We start from the raw sequence: 27,392 nt of genomic DNA, 5'->3' as shown, positions 1-27,392 counted from the left end.
GTGCTTTTCCTACCCATTGTTGTGGCTACAGATTCTCCTGTCTCTTAAAACTATTTCAACACCTCTGTTGTCATTCATTACAATATTTATCTTGATATTATGCTAAGTTCTATGTCAAGTTATCTGTTGAATTTAGAGAGAACTGAGCATAAACTAATTTCAGGACACCAAACTGCCATGTAGCTGCTCAAAATTGTGTCATGTGATCACATGCATTTGTTTAAACAGCATTGACAATTTTAAGCTTCATTAAACATGAATTTTCATCTATCCCTTATTTTCACTGTTTATGTCTCATTAATTGTGGAAATACCATGTTTTCAGTGAATGATGTTTTTAGTTCATTATCAAAATTCAAAATGTCTTAAAAGTTTAAATGATAGGCTTATATGATAGGGTAGGCTGACTACTTTCATGACAGCATTTAAAATAATGTTTCTTAAATTTTACTGAATCAAGGACCACTTTGAAATTTCGATGAGCACAGTTCATTCATTATGTATTGATCCTTATGCTTTCAAACATATGAACTTATTATTATACTGTGATTATCTAAATAGACAAAAATAGTAGACATTTATCTCAACTTGTACAGAAGGGCAAGTAGACTAAAGAATGCTTTTTCCAGTAGAGTAAGAAAAGTATTTTTTTATAAATGTGTAAAAAACTTGTCCATCACAGTCTTCCATATTAGCAAGAGTCAGGTAATCGAAACATCCAGGAGAACTTCTGTTGACAGCAGTGATATTTAGCAGCGTGCAGTGCTATGTCTGTCTTATGAGATTAATTGGTACTTTGTCATCATTTGGTCCAATCTGCAAAGAATAAGTGTCTCTTTTCTCTCGGGTCTAAAGCTTAAAAATTGACTTCTGAAATTAGTCTTCAAGTGACTTTTTTAAATTTTTTGGCTCATATTATTATTTTTGGCCAGTTCTTCCTACAGACTTTGAACCTGTCACTCTTAGAACAGAGGCTCCAAAAACAACATTAGGTAATGATATTCCGTGTTTCTGATCAATTTTTCTGCTCATTGTCAACCCATTCCATCATCATTATAATCACATTGTCATCTACTCAAAGGACTGTCTCGTCATCCTTTGCTGTCTTTTAACTTTTTCTTCTTCTTAAGTGTATTGAAGACTCTTAAAGAAGTTACCTGTTGTTTCTAAAAACTACGCATGGACTTAGATCAGAATATCTGTCTACCATATAACCGTATTTGAAGTTTTGTCATGTACTTTCTATCTAAACAGTGCCCATATTTAAAGCTGAGTTCCAAACAGTCAGTAATGTCTGTATCTTCTCTAGGCCAACTAAACATAAACATAACAATTGACATAGCACCATGGATTTCTTAGCATATTTAAATTTCTTAGTGCGAACCTAAGACTGCTTGACTGCAGTTTGGCTATAGTCCCTACATTTATATGAAGTTAGAGATGTACAAGACTCTTCACTCCTTGACTTAATTTTATATGTGAGTTTTCTCTCTCAAGAATCTTCAGTGATAAAAAAAATTAACAATATAAGGGCAAGAAATGTCAGTTTTAAAAAACATGTATCTTAAATTTCAATGAAATGTATTTTAGAAAATCTAGAGCCTTATTTCCAAAACCACCTTCACTAGCATAATCCAAAGTTTCTTCCTTCAGCTTCTAAAACATCACAACGATCCCATCGTCCACGTCCCAGAACTAAAACTACACCAAGTCCTGAAGCACCTCAGACCAAACCGGGTAAATGTGTTATTCCATAGTTTAATGATGAGCCCTAGCAGCCTGTACCAATAGGGTCCCAAAACAATGCCTCTGATGGGAAGTTCAGTCTTCAGGTTCTCTAAGCATCAAGGTGTGAGGTATGGTTAGAAACTTGCTTCTTGGATGATATTCTTGGTCTCTCTTAAAAGATGTGTTTATAGCAAAATTGAGATAGTCACTCACGGTTATTTATTGCTCTATCTGTATTTAAACATGTAATCTATTTAGTGTAGTTATGATTACATAAATATAGGTATTTTTCGAACTTCCAAGAAGTGCAACATGTTGCTTTCATATATATTACCTAAACAGACTTTCCTTAACTTCCATATTAAAATCAGAAAATCAAACACCTAGGAAAACCTCATGTTGATCATAATAAGATACATAACAGAATTCAAAAGTTGTGACTACCTTCTGCAATGAATTGTTCCTAGCTACAGGTTGACTGCGTCTTCAAAAGGAAACTATTTGCTTCCTGTCAATTCAAAATCTTAAAAAATTGTCATTTGAAACTAATGTTTTGAAAGAAAAATTAAGACTTCCTGTGTGTTTTTAAACTGTCTCATTTTTATGTTGTTGCTTTTGGTTAGCTCCTACCACAGACTTTGAACCTGTTATTCATAGCTCTGAGGCTCCAGAAACAACGTTAGGTGATGATTTTTATGGCCACATTGAATGCTTTCTTGCTCATTAAAGCCTGCTCCATCACTGTCATGGCCAGCATTGCTCTTGCTTTTTTAGACTGCTGTTGTCATTCCATTTCTTATTTCATCTTATAAGTAGTCAGGATTCTTAAGTCAAGTGTTACCTATTTTTTTAATTAAATGTATTGGGATGACATTGGTTAGTAAAATTACGTAGGTTTCAAGTGTACAATTCTATAATACATCATCTATATATTATATTGTATGTTCACCACCTAGAGTCAGTTCTCCTTCCATCACCATATATTTGACCCCCTATTTTGAAGAGGGAAACTTCTCCTACAACCCTTCATCCCCCATTATCCTCTGGTAACCACTAAACTGTTTTCTGTGTCTTTGGGTTTTTGTTTCTTTCTTTGCTGCTTTCAGTTTTATATCCCACATATGAGTGAAGTCATATGTTTCTTGATTTTTTTCTGTCTGACTTATTTCACTTAGTATGATAATCTCAAGATCCATTCATGTTACCTATTGTTTTTAATAGATGTCCGTAGATCCAGTTGAGAAAATCTATGTGGCATGAAACCCCTTTTAAAATTTCATTATGTGATTCATTGAAGATTCTGAAGTCCAAATTGCTTCCCTTCAATTTGGTATTTAGATCTATAAAACAATGACAATTAAGTACCATGAACTTTCTCTGAGCAACTTTACTGTCTATAAGATCTGTGTGATATTCTCAGTACTCTCCTCCTGTTGTAAAGAATGAAGATTCCATGTTATATTAAATTATGAAAAGAAAGTTGCTTCCTGGAAATGCCAATCCTAGTAAATATAAGCTATAGGCTCCCCAACCATTAATGAACTTGACTATACCTTATTCTCCACCACAGTTTAGTAATGGTTCTTAATCTTTATTAAGTAAGAATCTCTCTGAGTATCTAATTATGTATATTAATATTTACTCCTTTAATTAATAAATACATTTTGTATATTATTTTGGCCTCTAAAGGACCCTCAGTGATGATAAGGGATAAATTATGTTAGTATAATAAAATTTTTCAAACTTTGGAAATAAAATCAAGAAAATCTAATAAGTTTTAGAAAACAGGTCCACATACAATGCTATTGATGGTTTCTAGACCATAGCAACCCAAGATTTTGTTTCTTTAGTTTCAAAACTATGGAGAACAACATGCTACTTTCCTCCCAAACTTGAACCTTCCTGAAGCTTTTCTAGAAATCTATGGTTTCTGGTTTAAAGAATTCTTCCAGCCCATCGCGGTTGGACTCTAGGAGTGACAAAGATGTGGCTTGTTAACGTGCACTCTTCACCTCTATGCCCTCTAAGAGAAAGACACAAATAGTGGTTAGCATTTCTACAACTGCAGGGTTGACCAGAAGTCTCATGGTTTGGGGAGATCTATGCAATAGCCAAATTCATCATGCGCCCTGCGTAAGGATTGTCTCTTGACAAAAGATGTATCATATTCAATTCTCTTATCACTCCATTTCATTCATCTCTTTTTTAAAAGTGCTACTTCTTTGGTTTATGTAAATAAACATTTCCTTGCCTTCTGTATTCCCAGCACCGTATTAGCAGTTGAGTGGGGTTGGGTGAAGTGCTGAGTACAGGTGGACATCAAAAGTGAGGGCATGTTTCACCTTTTGGGCAGATGACAATATAATTGTGTGTATGTGGGGGGGAATCTGTTCTCAAGTTTTTCTTAGATATAAGATAATTTGCTTATACAAAAGCAACTCGTTTGAATAGTAAAAATACAGAAAGAAAGATATTTAAAGGAGAGAAGGATCTATGTGGGCTGTTAGGAAATAGTTGGGCTTTGAAATAAGTTTAGGATATGAATTAGTAGATGGAAGGAACAGCAAAACTAAAAGAAAAAGACTCAACTTCTACTAAGGATACCCGAGAGGGTAGTCGAACTAGAATATAGAACCAAACATTCCTAGATGATACTGAACATTTTGTTAAGATACTATCATGAAATCAATTGTAGGAAGCTCTTAAAAGCCCTTGTGAGAATTCAGGTTCAGACACAATCAAGGAGAACCTAGTTTTTTCAAATAGGCTTTTGCTTTTTCTAGAAGGATGCTTAAGATCAGCAAAATTGTTTTATGTGAAGAGTTAGACAATGAATATTTTAGGCTTTGTAGGCTATTCTGTCACAACTACTCAATTCTGCAATTGTAGCCTGAAGTCACCCAAGCCAACAGGTAAATGATATGTAATATGTTTTCAATCACCTTAGTTTGAGGGTGGTGTTGTGTTCCAATAAAACTTTATTTGACTTTCATACCATTTTCACATGTCATGAGATATTAGTCTTCTTTTAAGTTTTTTGCCTATCATTTAAAAAGGTAAAAACCATTCTTAGCTCACAGGCCAGGCAGAGGGCTTCGTTTGGGAGGGCCATAGTCTGCCAATTGCTGCTTTAAATAATGCATACTCTGCATGGCTCTCCATAATCTTGCGATTTTGAGGGTCTGTGTATTTCAAATCATTGCTACCTTTGTCAAAAACCTATGAAATAAATTATACATGATTGACAATTAAGACCCTCTTCTTTCAGCTCCCACTGAACTGCAAACTCTTATTTTGAGACCAGTGACATCACCAAGCCTAGAAATGACGCAAAGTCAACCTGGTAAATAGATCGTTTTATCTATCTGGGTACATGGTGAGCTTTAGATGACAAACTCCAAGTGTTGTGTTTTCAAATATAAAACATGCAAAAGGATACACATTTCATAACATATAGTACAATAGTCTTTTCATGATTTCAGATGTGTGTTACATTAGCTATACGTTATATTTATATTGTATTACTCAACAGTATAGAAAATCTTATCTTCATTTCACTCTGTTTATGCTGTATCATTGTAGGTAATAATCATGTATCTGATAAGTCAACAACACCACCGAGAACTGGTTTCATTTTTTATTGTCATTTTTTACTAACAGTTACAAACTTGTGGTACTTTTAATAAGTAAGTTCGGTTTGTGCTCTGCCATGTGAAAAAAATGCTAGTTCAATTGTGACCATCAATGAAGGAGAAAGTTCTTGTTTCAGTAAAGATAGCAAAGCTTCACCTTACACAATGTGAACCTGAACATATTGCCCTTGAAAACTGAAAACAAAATTTTTTAAATGTAATTTGATTTTTTATATTAGTTTTAGGAGTACAAAACAACATAATGATTAGAGCATTTATACCCCTCACAAAGTGATAACCCCTCCAAGTCTACTACCCCTCTGACATCATATATGAGTATAGCTGTTACAATATTATATTGACTACATTCCCTAAACAAAAATTTTAAACCATTCTTACAATACTGTTGCTACACCCTGACATTTATTTTGAAACATTGGATCTTGTTTTTTTCTAGCATAGGATTATAATTTCTTTTTATCTCCTTTGTGCATCTTTTAATTAGCTAAATGTATTGTGGTGCTTATGTTGACAGTACAAGGTATGATTTTTATTGGTAACCTACCACACTTACAAAATTATGAGTTCAAATTCAGTTATTAGAGCTTCTCTTAGTGCTGATAATAATATTATATTGGTTACAAGGCACTTTTCTAAATACTTAGTTTGTATTCATTCATTCCATGCTCACAACAACCCATCCTTGATCAATTATATCATTTTGTGTTTTTTTGCTAGTTTCTGAAATCCTGGAATCTGTTACATTTAGCACTGAGTCATCCAAAGAAGCTATAGGTAAAAATGTTTCCTAATGGGAAGTCAGGTATATGTGCTTTTCCATCTCATTGCAGAAGTCATCTTTGAATGTCCTCATGCTTCGTGACATTTCATAGCTCCTCACGTCTTGTCTGTGCTCATCCAGTGCATCTTGAGAGTCAAATATTATACACAGAACACTATGCTGGTGTCTGCTGTATTGCTATGCAAGTTTTGCAATGTCCTTATTTAATTTTCTCTCACTCTGGATGGAAATTTTAGTATTTTAACCTTCTGATCACTCTTGCAATATGAATACGCACATCCATGTTTAGTATTCATTCCCACGCTTTCCAAGGACTCACTCCATGTCTTTTTCTCACCAGAATCCTTTAAAAATGTAAGGAAGTGAAATGATCTGCTTTGGTCCAGAGAGAAATTACTGTAGACCTTACCAGTTAGAGAGAGAGAGTATGTGTGTGTGTGTGTGTGTGTGTGTGTGTGTGTGTGTGTGTGTGTGTGTTTCTACACAGCACACTGCCTTTATGTCCTGCCTTCATTTCTGCCATCATCTTCAAAATCCCTCTAAATGTCACTTATTCTCACAAATGTATCTACTTCAAATAATTAAGCTTTGTTTTCAAATTAAACAGTGTTCCATTGCAGAGTGCTATGGGCTGCCCACCACTAACCAGACATGCCCTGTTTTCTCCCTAGCATCAACTGAAACAGATTATGTATATCCCACTGCCAAAGCACCCCTCAGGCCAGAGGAGCCAAAGACGGAAGGTGGTAAAGGTTTTCATGCTTTGATTCATTTATTAAACAAATTTTTAATTCATGTGTATTATGTCCATGGAACATGAAAGTTCAAGCTCCGGTGCTTGTTCTACAATTGAATAGATTTGAAGAGCTATAGCTTCCAAAATTCTTGGTTTCTTAAAATGATAATTGACTCTCTGAATACAGAAATAAATTTCAGTTTTTCTGCAGGGTCTAAATGTTGAGATATAACATCTGACAGCCAGTTAATGACAGTGAGAACATAAATATTAGTTGGAGGGGTAGTATTATAGAATAGGATTTCCCTCTTGGTTCTCTTTTTTCTTGTGTAAATCCATTGTCTTATCTGTAAAAATATGATGCAAATTCTTAAGAAAATGAAGTGTGTTGGTGTTAAAGAAATACTTGGCTGTAGCTTAACATCTTACAATTTTTTAAATTGTTCTCCTTTGTTTTGATACAGTTGTGGAATCTATTACCAATGTGTCTGAAGCACCTGAGGCCACTCTAGGTAATGACACACCTCAGCAGCTTTCGTCCTTCTTGTCATCAGCATCTGAGAACCTCAGGTTCTCTTCCATTGTGATTTCATGTCGCAACATCATTCTTTGTCACGGCAGTTCATTTTCTTTCTAGGTGCTTCTATTCATAACCATTGTCCAAGAAGTCACTTTTCCCATTCAGTTTTATATCTAGACCTGGTCTCTTTCTCTACTTAAGTCAGCAAAACTGTCGAATCTAAAGCATCTTTTTCATGACCTATATTCTGCCAGCTTGATGTTGTGTTGAATATTTCAGATAATATTTTTTGTGTAATGATCCATTCATACTTTCCACCCTAGCATCATACTTTCCATTAACATTCACTCCATCTCATTCACTTACGTGTTTGATTTTTTTTTTCTCCATTATTTAAGTGAAATTCAATGTTTCTTGAATGGCTTATGCTTTTAACATTTTTTTATTACTTTGTTTTTCCCTTTATGGTTACTATTGAATATATCTTTCTGGCATTGTTGGGGAGGTACTAGTATGGAGTGGGGATTTAAAAAGTAAGGGTATTGCTTACTTTGAAAGTATTTTGTAACCTGGCATCTCTAAGCATTTTTTAAACTGAATGCATCACAAAGAAGGAGGCATGATTTTTTTGCTGCAGACTTGCAATTTTCTTTATTGTTTTAAAGATCTGCTTGTTACCATCATTTCTGCCATCTGTACTGAAGGTGTGTGAAGCACTGTGGTAACCCTGGGTTACCTTCAATTACCTTAGAAACATCACTTTTGTCTTCCCAAACTATAATCCTACCCAGCCCAGATTAGCCTCAGACCAAACAGGGTTAACACATTATTTTGCATTTCATACATCAGGTGAGTGTTTACAAAATATAAGAAATGGAAAGACAATATGGGCAATATTTGACCTCAGAAGCCCCAACTTAATCGCTCTGCTCAGTCTTTGACACCCCATTTCTCCTTCTATCCATCATCTGTAGCCAGTCACGTGGCATTGCTGTGAATATTCTTTAGGATGTGGCTGGAAAACACCTCTCAGCTACTGTGCAACTGTTTAACATAGGAAATAGTAATGTTTCTGCGGACAAACATGTATATCCCATTTAAAATATAAGTATATATCCTAATTTTAAACACTTTTTCATCTCAACTAGTTTTACAAGTTCTGTGGTCATGTAAAAGCATTTTAAGATATCTAATTTATGTTTGAGATTAATAGAAAGAGGCTTCACTGTGCAATCCACATGAAAAGGTATAACTGGCCAGTCACCCTGTCATTATTCAGGTCCTTTGTGCCGTTTCATTCCTTCTGCAGTGCTTTGTCCATTTCACTGCATACAAATAAGAGAAACTGAAATCAAACCAGTTACTTTGGCAAGTCATGATGGTGGCATTTGAAATGAAGGAAAACAAAGCATCAACATGGATAACTAAATGTGCTTCTTCTTGTAAGGAAAAATCCTCTCTATATCTATAGGCTCTCTTGGAATAGGAGCTTATCGTAAACAAGCCCAAACTTGTATTTTGAGTGCCATTGAACTTCTTTTATATGGCTCTACTTCCAAGGGAAATATGAATATTAAGTGTACTCATTTACCTCTGAAATAGCCTGCTAAATATGGCCTATTAAACACTGCAGTTGAATTTTTACCAAAATTCCAAAATTAACTGAATTAACTAAATCTGTGTCAGTTATCTCTAATGTTCCCAGTTTATTCTTTTTTAATAGCTATAATAATTAATGTTATGGAAATGTTTCATTGTGAGCACTGTTAGTGATTCCTGTCTCTTTCTGAATCATTTTGATGGAGTTGCCTCCTGACATGCCTTTACCTGCAGACGGTCTTGCCTGTTCCCAGGGAAACAAAGAGCCTATCAGCAGGAACCTCAGTGAGCAATCACCATATCATTAGACTGAAAGAAACTCTAGAATCAGAGAATTTTAGGATTGGAAGGGCTCTTTAAAAACCTGTAACTTTTGGTGGAGAACCTGAGACTGTGGACCCAGTGATTGGCAAAGGGAGTTCCAAATCTCCAGGTCCCAGGCTCCTAAACCAGGGCAACCTCCAGCATGTCTGGGTGTTCATCTCTCTACAGGTGAGAAGATTCAACTGAAATATTTTCATTGCATGCCTCATATGTTTTCATTTAGTATCAGGAGGAAGTCTCTGCAGACTCTTTAGAAACTTCTAGTATCTAATAACTCTTATTTTCAGAAATCTTTCCTTAAGGTGCCTGAAACTCGGTGACCTTGAAAAACATTTTGTTTCTTACCATCTCTCTTATCGCAAACACGAATCCAGCCAAATGAGGTGTTTCCACAAGCTACAACCTTGCATTTGGTAATTCCTTTTCTCCAGCAGGATGTACGTTTAATTTTCTTGATGAAGAAACAATTGGTTTTTGGGGGAAGTTCCCAGCAAAAGGATACATTTCTTCAGTTATCTATGCTTTCAATTTCTGCTCAATTTTTTTCCTTTAATCTGATCAATAAAAATCACGTTTTATTTAATAAGATTAGTTTTTTTCCATCAGTACTTGCTGTTAAAATGCTTTCATTCTCTAGGTGTATTTGGAATGTAACATGCTAACTTTTTTGAGGAGAAATTGTGTCTATTTACACTTAAAAATATACTGGGATAATCTGATAAAATGGTGTGAATTTGTAATAAAGATGAATTCTTGTTATTATGAAATTTATTTTGAACCTATTTAAAAGGTATTTGAAGTAGATATTTTGGGAATTCCAAGATTCATTTGCCAGCTGAATATCTTGGATATCATTTAATGATGCCTTCTTCTTTTGTTTTGTTTTATGTTGTAAGAAGATTTGAAAATTATCTTCCTATATTTTGTAGCTTGTTGGGAGCTGTAATTGCATTAATTGCTGTGTATTTCGGTCTTCAGTCACTCAACAATCACCTTTGAAAGACAAGAGGCTTAGGTACTGTGATTCTGGAAGAGCTCAAGGGCTCCAAACCTTATATCCTTTCTTTTAGCTCCCAAGCAGATAGCACGCACTCCGCCCAAACCAAAAACATCTCCACGTCCAAGAGTCCCACAGACACAGCCAGGTAAAAACATATTTTATATTCTGCCTTGAGACGTTTGATGTTAGTGGAATTATTCTGTTGTATTATATAGCAAGTTTGATTTTTAACCCTTGTAAAACAAATCTGTCTTTGAAACATAATAAATATTTACATTTACTTTAGACTTTATCAAAAAGTGTTTTATTGGAATAGCTTATTCCAGAAAGCTTTGCTATTGTTATATTATTTTGAAAATGGGATGGAAAAGAATGGAATTTCTTAAAAGAGTATCCTGCCTAGTTTCTTTCCCTCCCCCAACTTGAGAAACCCTAGCCCTTCCACGGTCCTTGAGTGTGCCTCCTCTTACCAATCACCTTTTTTTTTTTAACCTTTCAGTAGATTTTATTTAACATTAATGTCATGAAGATTATATATATATATATATATATATGTATATATATACTCTCTTATAACAAAACGATTACATAATATCACTTTGTTGTTTTGCTGCAAAATTTTGATAGGAATCCAAACAAGAGACCTTAAAAATTAATTTTATTCTGTCGAAGAAACTCTTATTTAAATGATTAATTCTAATTCTAACTTCTTAACCAAGCTCTAATTTATCCAACTGCCTGAGCAGCTCTCCATTTTAAACTACCATAAACTTGACATGCCTGAAAGAAAGCTTATTGTCTTTCCTCCTTTCAATTTCTCATTTACATTTGTGACAGGTTCTCAGCATTTTACATCTGATTTTCACTTTGCTTCCTCATCCAGCCTCTGCAGTCCATCTGTTACTAAGTATGTTACATGGGAGCATGGGTGCCTCCTCCAAGAATCTACCTAGTCATGCCTAGTCTAGTGTTATTAATCAACTGATCTCCTCTCTCTCTTCTCTCCTAATTTCAAATTAGATCACCTCTTAATGTTTAAGTGATTGCTTAACTAATTCAGTTCATCAGTTACTCACCTAACATATATTTATTGGGTGCTGACCATGTGCCAAGCAATGTACTAGACACTAGGGATGTGGGAAAAATGAATCCTTCTGTGGTCCAGGAATTACAGTCTAGGCCAGGGGTGTCCAAACTGCGGCCCGTGGGCCAACTGCGGCCCATGATCCATTGTTAATTGGCCCACAGCAAATTCCAAAAATATATTTAGTTTACTGAAATAAACCAGGGGAGGCAATACGTACTTCACCTCGAGTGAGTGGCCTGGCTGTTTGTGTATTTTACTGCATATGGCCCTTGGTGAAAAACTTTGAAAAAAGTTTGGACACCCCTGGTCTAGGCCAATCACCTAAATTTAAATTTATAATTTATACATGGCTGACATCCAAAAAGTATAATAGGTGCACCTACCAATTTATTAGGAAAGAAACTTTCACTATCACTAAAGGTCTGGGGAAACAAAAATGTTAGCAGCATCAAAATTTTGCTTGATCCAGGTAGTAGCTTTGCATTTCCACCACAAATCCTTTAATCATATCTTAGTATCCCTACCAAAAGAAAACACTATAGATTTGGGCATGGTCCTTAATATCTGACTCTGAGAGAAATTTCATCTGATTCTGAGAGATATTTCATCTATTAATTTTTTCTTCAAAGGAAAATTCTGTAAAAGACAGTTCTATGTTCCACATTTAGTTAATGATTTTAAATCTGCTTTAATGTATTTTCAAGTGTGTTTTATTTAATTACTAAAACTTTGCTATTAGAATAATATGGGTGTGATACAGTTGAGGAAAGACAATTTTAGTATATGAAGGTACCAAAGCTACAATCCCCTGGTATGATGAGAAATTTAAACATATGTGAAACAACATACAAGTAACACTGGGAAAATAATTATTGATTAGTGAATAAGTAATGATAATGAATAGAAATAGGAATAAAAAAACCAAAGCAAGTATACTAAATTTGTGGATAGGAAAATAAAAATCTAACTTTAAAAAAAATCAATAAATAAAATCACGTGAGGACGCTCTAAACTTTCTTTTTTAATAAAACATAGAACAAAAGTAGCAGAGAATAGAGAAATGGAAATCAATAAGAAAGCACAAAAGCTTGCTGAATTTTGGAAAATAAGAGAAAAGATGAAAAATAAGTAGTGCTGAGAGTTAAGACGCTGAGGATATAGTTACCTGGTTAGAGAAATTTTACAAATTAAGGGATATATGAAGACAGTCACAATTTTCTTTTTGAGCTGTACTCTATATTTACAAAAATACAGAATAGTAATTCAGGGGCTTATTCTAAATTCTCATTATTATATTAGGTTGGTGCCAAGGTAATTGGGGTTTAAAAGGTTGAAAATAAATGCAAAAACCGTCATTATTTTTGCACCAACCTAATACCATATGCAAAATTTCTAATTTATTTAATTTTGATTTAAACCTTTGGCCAACCTTCCTTTGCAAGATATTTAGCTTCAGAATGGATAAATTCATGTGCTCAATGCATTCCATTCTGACTCTGAAACTTTGGATTGGCTGCCAAACTAACAAGAAAGCATCCTGATTCTGTCTCAAATTGGGCAACTCCCAGCCCATCAGCATTTCCCATGGAAAGTTGTTGCAACCCAAATACTTCTGGTTTTGTTGGTGCTACTTAATGCAAGGGAATGATTTGGAAAATTGATTATGGAAAACAAAATGTGTTCTAATCATTCCTGTTAAAAGTGGGTGAAGGGTAGCTCAGTTGGTTAGGGCATGGTGCAAATAACACCAAGGTTGCCAGTTCAATCCCCGTATGGGCCACTGTGAGTTGCAACCTCCTTAAAAAAAAAAAAAAAAAAAAAAAACGAAAAAAAAAAACAGACACACAAACACTCCTAAAAGTGGGTGAAATTAGGATCTCTCTTACCCAAGAGAGTATGATCTTACCTAATAGATCCCAGCAATATCCTAGGTTCTCATGGTATTTCGAGAATGCTTGTGTGTGTATACTTATGTGTCACAGATATTCAAATCCTAGTACTTCCTCCCTAACCCACGACTAGCTCTTATGAACTTCAAAAGGCTATTTAGGTGGGAGAACGTTCTGTTCCTATATACAATACCAAATGCAAATTATTGTTGTTGGACTATAAGGGTGTCATCTGACAATAGTGTGTACAACTTAAAGTGCCACACAGTGTGTTCATCCACCACTTTCTTCAAAATGAAATTCTATATTTGGGCATGCCACCTTTCTTCTTATTTATACTTAAACTATGTTTATAAATTGGTGGCAAAATGTAAATGTGTATTTGGCATTTGAGGGCAAAGTGAGATAAAAATTTAGAATAAATCATCGAGAATATTTTGTCATTAAATAAAGTTTTGATTTTTAAATTTGAGTTCATAGGTAATATTTAACAAATGCCATTATAAATTTTATACCTAGAAATCTTGTGCTCCTGGTTTTTGTAGGCGCAAACAATGTGAAAATTAGAACATACTCAGATCCTTGAATGTTGACTTTGCAATGATGTTCTAGAAGTGGAAAAAAAATGTATAGTAGTATAGTTTTCACATCATTTTGACATTTCACATTTAATTCTCACAACCACCATATGAGTTAGGATAGGTTTATTATTTCAATCCTGAAAAATGAGACACATTTACAATGTGACCTGCAGAACTGGGATATAGAGAGCCCAAGTGTTTGGACCTAGTGACAATGTCTGGATGTTGGCATTCAGTCCAAGTCTTGTCTCTGGCACTTAGTAACTATGTAACCTCAAGCAGATAGTCACCAAACCAAGCCTTTCAAGTCAAGCTGAATTCCTTCCTCCCAACATTATGGTGAGAATCAAGGGGCATAATCCTTAGAAAAACATTTTTGAAATTGTAAAATGAGCTATAAATAAATTAGAATCTTTTTCCTGGTATCTATTACATTAGCACCTGATACTCTAAAAGAACAGTTGAGGAAAGACAATTTTAGTTTGTGAACATGTTCTATTAAAGGCTTGTTTGGGGCCTAAGAATTGCAGGGATGTAGAATGCGAACCCACCCACTCCATTCCATTCCACACTCGCTTCCCTTTCTGCTGTTGCCTGATCTGATTTTAAGCTTCTCTTGTCCATGTTTCATGAGCTTCTACTCTGACATCACTGAACTTATCTTCAAAGAAAGATCTGTTGTGTGTGTTTAGGAAGAGGAGGTTAAGGAGAAGTCAGGCAAACATCCAGAAAAGAAGAGCATTTTTGGATTAATTTAATTGCTAATCTTCTGAAATGAAGATTTCAAATAGTTCTCCATCCTATATTTTGGTTTGGTCAAACTTTGCAGTTTCTCATATTTCATTTTTCTAAAAGTATCTGGGATTTTAACTGATCTATTTTTAGAGCTTAAGGTACATTTTTCTACCTAACTCCCATTTCAATACCTTTTTTTTTTAATCAGTAACCAGGCCTACAGCTTGTCATATCTTATGTATTAAGCATGACTGGGAGATGCTGAAACCAAATGACTCATGATCTGAGTTCTCTCTTTCAGCTCCTAAGGTGTTCCAGTATGTTACTTCAAAGCCAAAAATGTCACCAAGGCCAGAAGTGTCACATACTCCACCTGGTAAATGCTTTATTTCATATTTGAGCCAAATACCTTCTACTGCCACACTCTGCTTCAATGAAACATGAGAGCTGTGGGTGTGAGGTCATTGTTCCACTTACGGTCACATCCCATGTTCTGTCAGATATATGATCATTTCAAAGGTTTCATAAGAGTTATCTAATTGCTCATATAATAAGCTGTTGATGGACTCAAAAGGCAGAGACTTATGCCAAGGATAGAATGTTTCTTTTTAAAAGTCCAATTATTATAAATTCCTGGTGCTCCTAGAAGCCTATAGAACATTCCCAGAACCAAAAGTGTTTCTAATCTGTGGCTTGAAATGATGGCATTTTTGGAAGCAAGTCTGAATTTACTTGCTATGCTCGTAGTGTTTTCCAGATTGTGAAGGGGAGGGCGTTACTGGGGCTAGGGGATCATTGGGCTGTGGCCGGTGGTGGGTCGGCTAGGGAGGCTTCTCTGCCCTGAAGTCTGGAATTTAAATTTGTATCACTGAACCAAAAGCCAAGGTTATCAATGCAAGTGAGAAAAGAAGCTAATCTTCCCCACTTGAAAAAGATTGACTTTCTATTTTCAATGCAGAAAAAAAGTAACAGAAAATGAGTCATTACAGTTAACAGTGGATTTCAGTGATTCTATTCACTTTTCCTTTTCATGAAAGAAAGGAATACTGTTGGTCCTGATGAGACTTACTCTCATTAAACCAATATATCTGATAGTTAAACTTTTTTTTTCTTTTTTAATGGGTAGTATTTGCCTTAATTCCATCACCTTATTTTTCACAGAAATTCTAACCTGTAAATTTGAGCAGTGGAGCAATTGCACAAACACTCGCTCTGGAGCCTCCATTGGGTTTATTATATTGACTCTTTTTTTCTTTATTTCATTAAAGTTTATTGGAGGTAGAATCTTGGGCAAATTACTTAACCCCTCTGTGCTACAATTTCCCCATCTACAAAATAGAGTTAGTGGCAGAATTGTTGAGCTCCCAGTGCTGTGATCGGCAGCCTCCAGCCACAGGGTCACATAAGCACACTCTGAGTGTAAATACCTGTGTTCACACAGTCAGGGTGCAAGCTGTGGCCCCCCAACAGACTACTACCAGCGAACTACCGCACTCCATGATGCAAACCAAGGGGACCTCACCAGCACTCCTTTCTCCAGCCTAAGTCAGCCAACCCTATCCCCTTTCATCCAGGGGTGCCAGACTTGGAAAGTTGGGGATGGAGGGTCCAGAGTTTACTTGCAGTTCTTGATATGCATACTGGCATAGATTCCAGGTGTACGATTCTGTATTACATCATCTATAAATCCCATTGTGTGTTCACCACCCAGAGTCAGTGCTCCTTCCATCACCATATATTGGATCCCCCTTACCCTCATCTCCCACCCCCCACCCCTTTACCCTCTGGTAACCACTAAACTATTGTCTGTGTCTATGAGTTCTTGTTTCTCATTTGTTTGTCTTGTTCTTTTGTTGTTTTCCGTTTATATACCACATACCAGTGAAATCTAATTGACTCTTTAGTTGCAGATGTTGGGTTAGAATTCTGTCTCTAAATCTGGTGCTGGTCCACCACCAGGTCTTCATTAGAGAGTCCACATTGCTCCAGGGGTGTGATGCCTACAAGAATTATCATAAGGAAACTATTATTAAGTTTCAGTTTTCTCACAAGTGTTCAAATAGACTGGATTCTGTTGTGATCAAACAGTTTCTGGTTTGTGCCTAGGCTCAGGTTTGCATCCTAATGAACCCAAGACCTTGTTTACTGGCTGCTTTAGATTTTACCCCCCAGAAAAACAGAGGGTAAATTTACATGTATATTTTATACATACCATACTAGTATCCTAGAGAAATAGGTGCTCTGCAAAGTCTAAAAATGTAAAACATAGGACTGTCATCAGGACGGAGTCAGATTTTATCACGATGTTTACTGTAAATTCATTCTGAGATATATGAGAAGTAGCAAACTTGAATTTTTAAACCTGTATCAAATAAGTCAGTCTAGGATTTGCTGTGTAGCTCTTCCATTCTATCGATTCCTACGCATAACACAAGTTTCATCCATTTCGGCCTTTAGAATCTATCTTCCAACCATTTGGTTGATTTATCTGCAACATTTAATGAGGAATCTAGGCAAACTGAGTTCACACACCATGTCGAAAACGAAAAGAGAGCTGGCTTTTCCTCAGATCTGCCTTGAAGGAATGGTATTGAATTCAGAGCCAAGAACCCACCCTGATGCCTGGCTCAATGGAACGATGCCTTCTTTGCAGATTTGTTTCGACACCAAGAGCTGTCCTGGCTTTGTGGCAATTCTTCTGGCCTGCAGATATTGGGGTAGATTTCAGTCTCTGCGAGCGAACCAGGAAGAAAATCTAGAATTCTGCAACTATCCAGTCCTCACAAATGTTCTGTGTAACTCCTCTCTTTGGTAAATTCAAATTTGCAGTCCCGTGGCAGCATTTTTGCAGTTAGGAAATAAGGGAATAATGCTGACGTGCCTGTGGAGATAGAGTCGTTAGGACGCAGACAATGACTGAATGGTGTTCTGGAGAGAAGGATGACACTGCGGTTTCCAGCTTGGGATCAATGATAATGCCAGTAAGCCAGGCAGCGCAGGGAGGAACAAAGGCTGTGTTTGTACGTGCTGGTTTTACAGGGCCAGGTGGACGTTTAACTGGAATAGCTGGCTGGTGACTGAAATGTGTTTCTGCATTTCTAAACAGAAGTCACGATTTGGGATGCAGATGTGGGAGTCACCTGTCTACATATAGAAGGGTCTTAAATCTTGTGAGTGGAAGACATCATCCAGGAAAAAGTATTGACTGAGAAAATAAAAAGCCAGAGATCAAAGCTTCGGGGGACACAGTTATATTTAAGGAGTGGATAGAGGAAGAGGAGCTAGCAGAATTTGCTGTTCAGAAAAAGACCAGAGAGTACGAGGATGGAGGGTATCAGGAGGCAACACAGGAAAGGGTGGTCAGCAATGGCAGTGAGGTGCAGAGGGGTCAGAAGAGCTCCTGGACTTGACACTGCAGGTACACACGCCAGTATCTGAAAACCCGTGTGTTGATGCTTCAGAAGTCAGCAATTTTCAGATTTTAGGAAGGTAAAACAGCACCTATACCATCGATACAAGCATATTAGTATGTCTGCAGTGAGAAGTGTGAGTAGTTATACTACACAGGGTCCATAAAAACTGTCAATAGCCTTAGGTCATTGCCAGCCAACTTTTGCTGTCAAATAAGCTTAAAAGAAAAACTTTCCGTTTCAGAGCATTTTGGACTTCAGAGCTACAGATATGGCATTGTAGATCCATAGGTGCAGGAGATTAGTGAAGTGAAAGAGGAACCACAGAGAATGAAGACGATACAATTGGGAGACCAAGAAGCAGAGGCAGATACAGTTTTTTGATTAAAAGAATGGGAGCACGAGAAGGGATGGTTTGAAGGGGAAGCCATATCAAGGAAATAATAATTATTTTTAGGATGTTAGAGCATTTGAGCTGTTTTATAGATAGAGAGAAAGGAACTTATGGATAAATGGAAATAGTGGATACAAATATAAGAAAATAGAAATAATGAAAAATAGAAGGTCTTAGAGGAGATGACAGGGAGGGTGGCCCAAGAGCACACCTCCAAAAGGGCAGGAGACCTGCTTCCTCTCAGACTGGGCCTAAGGGTACAAGGTTAGAATAAAGGAAGAAAGTATCTGCAGGTGAAAATGGTGTGTACTCTACGTGCATCACTTTGCTAAGAGGATCAGTCTCCTTGTAGCCTATTGCCAGGGTAAACCTTATTGCAGACTTCACATTTCACCATCTTTATCAGAGAATAATACATCGATTCTCTCCTCTACTTTGGAAAAACATGAATGTGCATGAGCCCATCCATTTACATTTGTCCATATTAGAAATTTCCACACATAATTTTCTTGTTTTAGTTGAATTTTTCTTTGGAACGTTGCCCTGTATTCAAAAAGATAATTTGATTGGTTGGGTAATATAAGTGGTAAGTTGGTTAATATGATTGAGTCTAAAATATAATAATTGTAAATATTCTTATAAGGAAATCAAAACTGCCTTCTCAAAAAATTGTCATTATTTATATTAAGTTTCCCCCAGCATGGACGATTTAGGTTTTAGGAATCATGCTCTTATTTAATTTAATACACGGAGGCATGCCACATGGGGAAAAAGAAAAAAAACAACTTGGCATTTCTTGGAGCTGCAATTGACCAAGTAAGAGAATGATTCATAACCCTTTCCTGTGAATATTTCTATTTCTTTCCTCTCCCCTGACTTCAGCTGCGTTAGAAAGTCTGCCATGGCAGTTTATTAACTCATCACTTCATGGTTAAAAAGTGCCAATTGCAGCAGCAGGAATCCACATTAGCCCAGCCTAAATTCCTCAGTCAACTACAGCAGGCAGCACGTAATGTATTTACAGTATGGTGGATTTATTGGTAGCACTTTTCTTGTTTCTCCTTTCCTTAATCCCAGCTCCTCTTTGTATAGTCTAGCACTGTAACCAATTAGGGTATTTATAAACTCCAGGCCGCTTTGTATGGTCATGACCTTCACAGAGCCAAATCAAAGTGCCTTCTCCTTTACCCTCCAGACAAACATTTAGTTTGATTTACAACTGGAAAATTCTTGAAATTTTACCATTTGCATCCCCAAAACTACTATATAGCAAAGGTGAAATATTCACTATTGTGATGGATTTTCTCTCACTTTGTCAACCACTGATCTTTTTGAAGTTGCCTTTTTCCTTAAAAAAAAAAAAAAAAAAAAAAAATCCAGGTTTTCAAGTTCCCCTGGATGTTACCTTTAAGCTCATAGAAGTTCTAATTGAGTGAAGTTTCTTTTCAATGTACCAAATTCCACAACCGCAATTTCACTGGCACTTAGTGGTCCAGAATAAGAACAGATGTGATATGCAAGTTAAATATGATCCCCCAAAGCAGTAAAAAGAGCATTTCTGTTTTATATAACCTATTTCTACACTAATGGTAAAGTGGTGTTTGGCCACTTCATGGTACAAAATTTTTTTTCATCTTTCTCTGAGGCAGAATTCTAATCTGAATCCTATTTTTTCTTCCCAGCATCATATAAGATGGAAGAAAATTACACTGCCTCTCTGGCATTTCTAAAGTCTTCAGGGTTCTATGAAAACTTTCATTGAAAGAGTAGGGCTAAGAAGAACCTCTTTGTGGGGAAACTGAGTCCAAGAAGTACATTATCTTTCTCTTGGAAAGGGACTTTACCACAGAAATCTGGTAATTAACAATAGGCAAATTACCCTGGTAATTTCCCCAATGAGAAATAAAGTATCAAATTCCCAGCCTACTGCTTTATTTTGCCAACATAGTCTGGACACAGGCATTAAAAATATATTGGATATCAGGGACTGAATATGAGTACGTTTATTGTTTTGCTGGTATTTTTATCCTTTGTTTTCATATTCTCATATGTCAGGAGGCCCTGACACCTAATATGCTGGAAGCCACAGCACTAAGAAAGACAGAGATGGCAACATTTATCGAGTATTTACTATGTAACAAGCACTCTTACCAGATGTTACATGTGGTACCTTCTGAGGAGCCGCTGATTCCTTTGCTCTATTTTCTCCCTATAGTAACCGTTAGTGCCTTTTAGAATAAAACCTTGTACTCCTCTTAGAGATTCAAGAATTTTGCCTTTCTTCCTGTTTCCCTCACTTGGTAGGCCATTTAGGCCATTTAAGATAACATATTTTCTATTGCTGTCCATGGACTTTTAGCATGAATATCAAATGGCACCTAATCACTTCAGGTAAAAACTGAATTTCTATTTTGGAGACAACTTGAGGGAGATCTACCTTCTTGTGTTTTCTTACATTGATTATCCCTAACCCCCGTCCTTTTTTTTGTTTTCCTCAGTGGAGGCTTCAAAGTGAACTGTGACCAACTCTGTTTTACAGCCACTAGAACCTTCCCTACACAGCGACATTTTTCCATTTTGAGAAGAACGGTCATCTTCTCAGCTTTGCTCTTTAGCCATTGTAAAAGTATCTCTGCTTCATTCATGTTTTCCAGGATTTTATATCTATGGGTTGTTTCGCTCCAGGTGTATCATTTACAGAGTACACAACAGTTTCTAATCTTTTTCTTTCAGTTCCAAGAGATTTGCTCCTTCCCTATAAACCAGACCCCGAAGTCTCTCAGAGTGAACCGGGTAAATAAATTATTGTATTTTCCCAGTTAGAAAGCATATTTTTCAAAAAATATTCTTGAGGTCAATATATAAATATTTTTTTAATGATTGTGATGTAGAAGAAGTTTGGGAAAAAATTACAGATAAAAAAACATATTTCTTTCTGGGAAGGTTTAATCGTACAATCTGTTTGAATGTTTTCCCATGGTCAACATGAGGGAAGAGTGTACAATTAATATATTTTTCCTGGCAGTGTTTTCATTGAATGGGAGATCGTGCTAAAATTATAAGACATTAACGGGGCCAATTACTTTTACCTTTCAAAATGTAAATATACTATAATCTAATTGTGGACATACTGTTATGTAAAACATGTAGGCACCTACTCAAAAATTCACTCAAAGTGACAGTAAGTCCAAACTTTAAGGTTTTAGCTCAACTTAATTTCCTGGGTGGCATCTAATACTATGTAGAAGTTTTTCATATTTATTATGGTACTTAGAGAATGTTTAAATGTTCAAATGGGTGCATGTGGAAACAGAAACTATTTTTACTTCTCCAGGAAGCAATTCTCATAAATTTGTTTCTTTGGTTTGCTTTTGGCCTAGTTCTGCAGCCCGTTACCTTTAGAATTGATCTACCACAGACAACAATAGGTAATGGTTTTTCCCTACTGACCAACTCTAATTGTTTTCCTTGCTACCATCAGGATCTCAGATCTTTCTCAAATGATCATACTGAAACATCATCTCTTTTCAAATCATGTCATCATCTCATTCTCATTATTATTACTCTTTCCAAAATAGAAAAGCAATGGTTTCACTGTTGTAAAAGCTTTGCTCTGAAGACCACCTTAAGGAAGCTCATTACCCAGTCCGTGATCATCTACCTCATTTATTTCTGTGTTCAAAGTGATTCCCCCTTACTCGTGCCCATCTAGTTAACATTTCCTGCTAGTTTAGTGGTTCTCAGCTGTGGTGTTATAACACACTAGTAAGTTTGGAAAAGTGCTGGCAAGTAATTATCATTAATATTGGTCAAAATATTGAAATTTGCCAATCGTTTATTTTTAAAAATAAGTGAGCAGACTTCAGATGATTGTTTACAATGATGATATCCTCACTCATGTTGTAATTCTATGTGCTCTCTTGGATGGAAGAGCTACAGCTGACAGACCCAGGGCCATGTCTAACCCATTCCCCATCTTACCAAGATATGGTCATGCAGTGCGTCAAGCATTGCATGTCATTTACTACCTATTCTGGTGGGAAAAATAAAATAAAAAACAGTTGAGAACCATTATTCTAACATTCCAGTCATTTTCTTAAAGTTTCTGTGCACACATAACTTTCTTCTCTGTGACTCACTTAATGTTTTCCTTTTTCTATTTCAAATGAAGGAATATTATTCTATCCTGGTGCTGGCATTTGAATCTAGAGATTGAAACAACCTTGGTACTTGTCTTTTGCAGCTCCTTTAGAGACCCGAGGCAGCCCTTTCATTCCTATGATTTCACCAAGTCCTAGTCAAGAGGAATTACAAAGCACTATGGGTAAATTTTGTTTTGCTATGTCAGTCCAATGAGGACCTACCTTTTAGGGATTGCCCTTTAAGCAGCCATATGTATTCATACGTTGTGTTCATGAGTTGTTTCCAAACAATAAAGGGTCTCTCTTTTTTTTTTTTTTACAGTCCAGTGATCAGTTTTATTTTGTTTTTCACTAATGCCAGTTATTTAATTTAGCTTTGTAATAAATCTTGTATAGGTCTAGTATAGGTCTTCCAACTTTTTTTTTTTTAATTTTATTTTTTAAATTTATTGGGGTGACAATTGTTAGTAAAATTACATAGATTTCAGGTGTGCAATTCTGTATCACATCATCCATAAATTACACTGTGTGTTCACCACCCAGAGTCAGTTCTCCTTCCATCACCATATATTTGATCCCCCTTACCCTCATCTCCCACCCCCCAACCCCCTTACCCTCTGGTAACCACTAAATTACGTTCCCCAGATTAATTTTCAAACCCCGTGGCCATCCTGTGGTCACCGACTGCCCTCCAATCCCCTCCCCCTCCCCCCCACCCCCCACCCCTCCCGCCCATCTAGCAACCCTCAGTTTTTCCTCTTTGTACAAAATCTCCTTTTCACTTTATTTATTAATTGTTTATTTATCCTAATATGTATGGTGATTTTTAACATAAAATGAGAATTTTAAAAAATATCTTGACAAAATTTCAAGCATTCGAAAAGGAAGAATGTTCCCAAAGTGTGTCAATCCAATATTTTTTGTTGCTTTTTCTTTACTTGAAATGAATTTGGGGAGAAAACTTTCATCTAATATTTATTGAGTATTTTATGGGTACTAGGCACAATGCTAAGCAATGGGGTTTTCAAAATAAAACTGTTTTAAAGGTGAGTCCTTACCCTGGAGAGCTTGCCATCTAATATGACAGTAGGATTTAGTGATAGTGGTGCTTTCTCAGTGCCATCCAGTACACTACATATATTTTTTAATTTAAGCCACATAACCAGTTTGTTAGGTACCGCGTTTCCCTGAACATAAGACCTAGCCAGACAATCAGCTCTAATGCATCTTTTGGAGCAAAAATTAATATAAGGCCTAGTATTATATTACATTATATTATATTATATTATATTATATTATATTATATTATATTATATTATATTATAAAGACCCGGTCTTCTATTATAGTAAAATAAGACTGTGTCTTATATTAATTTTCGCTCCAAAAGACGCATTAGAGCTGATTGTCTGGGTAGGTCTTATTTTTGGGGAAACATGGTAGGTTCTATTACCTGTCCCATTTTACAGATTAGAAAATTGAGGCAAGGCATAGATATATTTAAAATTTCGGCCAAGTCACACAGCTAATGTCAGAGCCACATTGGAACCCACACACTCAGTCGCCCCAGTTTTATATTTTACAATGAGTGTGATAGAGAAATAAGCAACATGCTGAAAATGCACATCTTCTTATCTGACCTATTTCTTTTCCAGCTCACCTCAATAACTTGAGGGAGTCCATGGGACAGGGAGGAGACATGAAGGCAGTTAGGTAGCACGTCCAAGTGTAGCCACCTCCAGGACCATGAAACAGTGATCCTACGCTAAATGCTTTTGGAAAGCCTATACCAATCATTAAAATAATAGTGCCAGAAGACAGCAAATATCATAAATGGGAGTTATTACAATGTACCATTAACTGTGAATTATTCTGATTACTGGCATACTTATAAATGCAGTTTACCCTTTTATTGTCACTTGGGGCAGAAAGTGGGGTTTTTTTTTCATATGTTCATAATGATAATTATTTAAAGCAAGCCGTCTTACTGTGCTTTTCCCCAGCAGAAACAGACCCATCCACCCAAGAATTCTTCACAACTAAGATTCCACAAACAACTGAATTGGCAAAGACAACTCAGGGTAATACCATTTCCCCACCTCTGAAACGTAACTTTTCCTTCTTCATTTTAAATTAGGAAAGGCATTCTTTTCAGAATGTAATTTCTCATCACAGTGAATTACTTGATTTTCTTCATTTCATAGGAACAGGACATCAGCCAAATATGAATACCATATGACTGTCAGTTGAATGTAGGGAAGACATGGTTTTTAGTTAGAGCTTCGCTTTTGAATGTATGGTCTCCCGCCTGATGCTGATAACTAGCAATGAAAGCTCCCACTTTTATTCCGTGATTAACCTTCATTTGCCTCATCTTCTACATCCGGTAAATAAGAATCTTCATTACCCTCCTCCTCCTCCTCCCTTTCTCTCCGACTCTGTTCCTCCTCTGCCCCATCTCCCCAATTTGAGGAACACATTGATATTGTGGCCTGAGGAAGGAAACTAGTACCAAGAAAAGTCACTTTTTAAAGATGACTTTAATATTTAAACATCTAGGGAGGTTTTCTCTGGAATTTCCTTCTTTTATTTCTTTCTTTCCTACTTTTTGGGACATAAACTCACCTACACAAGCCTCTTTCTCATCTTCATGCTCTCAGAAGGATATTTTTCTCTCCTACTTGAGTCATAATCAGTTATGAATTTCCAGTATTACCATGCTTTCTTTCTTTCTTTCTTTCTTTCTTTCTTTCTTTCTTTCTTTCTTTCTTTCTTTCTTTCTTTCTTTCTTTCTTTCTTTCCTTCTTTCCTTCTTTCCTTCTTTCCTTCTTCCTTCTTTCCTTCTTTCCTTCTTTCCTTCTTTCCTTCTTTCCTTCTTTCCTTCTTTCCTTCTTTCCTTCTTTCCTTCTTTCTTTCTTTCTTTCTTTTACTAAATGACCCCTTTTTCCCATCTCGACCTCTTTCATATAGGAGGAAACCCAAGGAAACAAAACCGAACTTTTTCTAAGGAATTGGAAGACAAGTTTATTTTGCTCATTGTCGGTTATAATTTGGGGCGGGGGAGGGAATTAAGTGGAAGAAATTTGAAATAATAAGAGGAAATAATAACAATAAAAGAAATCTAATCTTACAATGTATATTTTATAAGTATAGCAGTACTTATTTTAAATAAACGTGACTGAGAAATTATGACATAGGACAGCTCTTATAAATTTTCTAAATCTTTCTTTTACTTGGTAGGTTTCATTTTGTTATATTTTAAATGTTTATTATTTATTTTATTACCTTTGTATTTATTAACTTTTTATTTATTTATAAATCCACACAGAAGCCTAATGTAACGACAGACTCCCTACACCCTCATTACCAGTTTCAACTTCTTTAACAACAGATGTTCAATCATGTTGCATCCATACCACACCCTCATTTTTGTATGTTTATTTTTGTATGCTTTTGCAATCCTCTTCAATGTCTGGTTTAATAGGAGATTCTCATAATCAAGCACATTAATGTTTGTGTAGCAAAATATACCAATATTTACAATAAGCAGAATAAAAACTATTCAGTTCAGGTTGTGTTGCCGAATGAGAAAAAAAAAAAAATTCAGCTTTTTAGAAATTTATAGATTCCAAAACTGAAAATAAAAGATACCAGGCTCTTTTTCCTTTGTTTTTGCATTTTCTTACTTTAAGGGGAATATCAGTGTTGTGTCACCATTACCAACGTATATGGAATTTTTATCAAATTCCTTCTAGAACATAGTTCTATTAGGTAGGAGTTTCACAATTGAATGGATGTATTTCCAGGATCTGATATCATTATAGGAATTGTCTTAACATATGTATATAATATACTGTATTGTAATTATTTTCTTGTGTTCTGAGGAACCTGAGCTACAGCCTACGCTGCACCACCCTAGGAGTCACACTTTTCTAGAAATGAGCCAAGGATGTTGAAAGTGGGCTCAGCAGAGATTCATTTACATGAGGTGACAATCAAAAGACATCCTCAGAAAGAACACACTTAGTGATGGGAGTAGCATCCACCTACAGCCTGACCCAGCCCAATAACCTTGTTTGGGAACAGAGGATCAGCATTAGGAAGGGCACACTGTGTGTCTCTAGGAGCACCTTTTGGCCCAACCCTCATAAACATGTGCCTGGGCTCTGCCAAAGAGAAGATCAGTCAACTTCTGTGTTCGATTATTCCACACATGTTGTGTCGTGTTTTGTTTTTAACATCAGGCATTAGGAGCGCAGGACAGCACACAACAATTTGAGAGAGATGTTGTAGTGGTGAAATTGTTCCCATTGATCTTTGCATTTCACCCATGTATGGACCTTGACTTGTGCAAGCCCTCAGCCCTGGGGCCCAAGTGCTCTAAAGAAATTTTGTGCCTAAAACCTACGGCATGAGCCTGCTACTAGAGTCTCCAGCACCTCTTCTCTGCGATACCTTTGATCCTTTGTCTACTGAGACAATTCCCTGCAGCACTCTATAACCCTGAATTACTCAAGCTCCTATGCTTTGTCCTTCTCATAATAACCCACAGTAGAAATCCACTTAGCCAGGGGCATTGGGGGAATATTCTAACTATTTAACTCGTTCAGCCCCCCATTCCTAACCACCTGAAGAAAACTGAATCCTCCTTCACTTATCTCTCCCTGTCCTGGGCAGAACATGGGTCCTTCAAAGTAATCCCTGTTTATTTTTAATGTTCTTGTCACATAGAATTTTTAATGTTCTTTTAAAATAGATTTTATAAAACTATTCAGATATGAAGCCATCTTTTAAAGTTATTTTTATTATTAGTCCC

General features: G+C 36.1%; 1 protein-coding gene across 50 annotated transcripts in view; it reads left to right on the top strand.

Moving 5' to 3' along the window:
* ABI3BP (ABI family member 3 binding protein) overlaps positions 1 to 27,392 on the top strand; it is a 248,933-nt gene that overhangs the window by 171,937 nt on the left and 49,604 nt on the right. For 17 of the 50 annotated variants that reach the window (XM_033130366.1, XM_033130223.1, XM_033130130.1 and 14 more), the window contains 12 exons: positions 932 to 991; positions 1,653 to 1,736; positions 2,351 to 2,410; positions 4,996 to 5,070; positions 6,098 to 6,154; positions 6,833 to 6,907; positions 7,362 to 7,409; positions 10,411 to 10,485; positions 14,934 to 15,008; positions 21,170 to 21,229; positions 22,680 to 22,760; positions 24,580 to 24,657. In XM_033130366.1, coding sequence (XP_032986257.1) covers positions 932 to 991; positions 1,653 to 1,736; positions 2,351 to 2,410; positions 4,996 to 5,070; positions 6,098 to 6,154; positions 6,833 to 6,907; positions 7,362 to 7,409; positions 10,411 to 10,485; positions 14,934 to 15,008; positions 21,170 to 21,229; positions 22,680 to 22,760; positions 24,580 to 24,657 — 828 coding nt within the window. Of the gene's footprint in view, positions 1 to 931; positions 992 to 1,652; positions 1,737 to 2,350; positions 2,411 to 4,995; positions 5,071 to 6,097; positions 6,155 to 6,832; positions 6,908 to 7,361; positions 7,410 to 10,410; positions 10,486 to 14,933; positions 15,009 to 21,169; positions 21,230 to 21,816; positions 21,865 to 22,679; positions 22,761 to 24,579; positions 24,658 to 27,392 lie in introns of all 50 variants that reach the window. The other 33 variants (XM_033130444.1, XM_033130418.1, XM_033130397.1 and 30 more) reach the window with 25 other exon arrangements.

Source organism: Rhinolophus ferrumequinum, chromosome 2 (assembly GCF_004115265.2).
Source record: "Rhinolophus ferrumequinum isolate MPI-CBG mRhiFer1 chromosome 2, mRhiFer1_v1.p, whole genome shotgun sequence".
Taxonomy (NCBI): Eukaryota; Metazoa; Chordata; class Mammalia; order Chiroptera; family Rhinolophidae; genus Rhinolophus; species Rhinolophus ferrumequinum.
The sequence above is the reverse complement of the archived record's forward strand: the minus strand, read 5'-3'. Positions and strand labels throughout refer to the sequence as shown.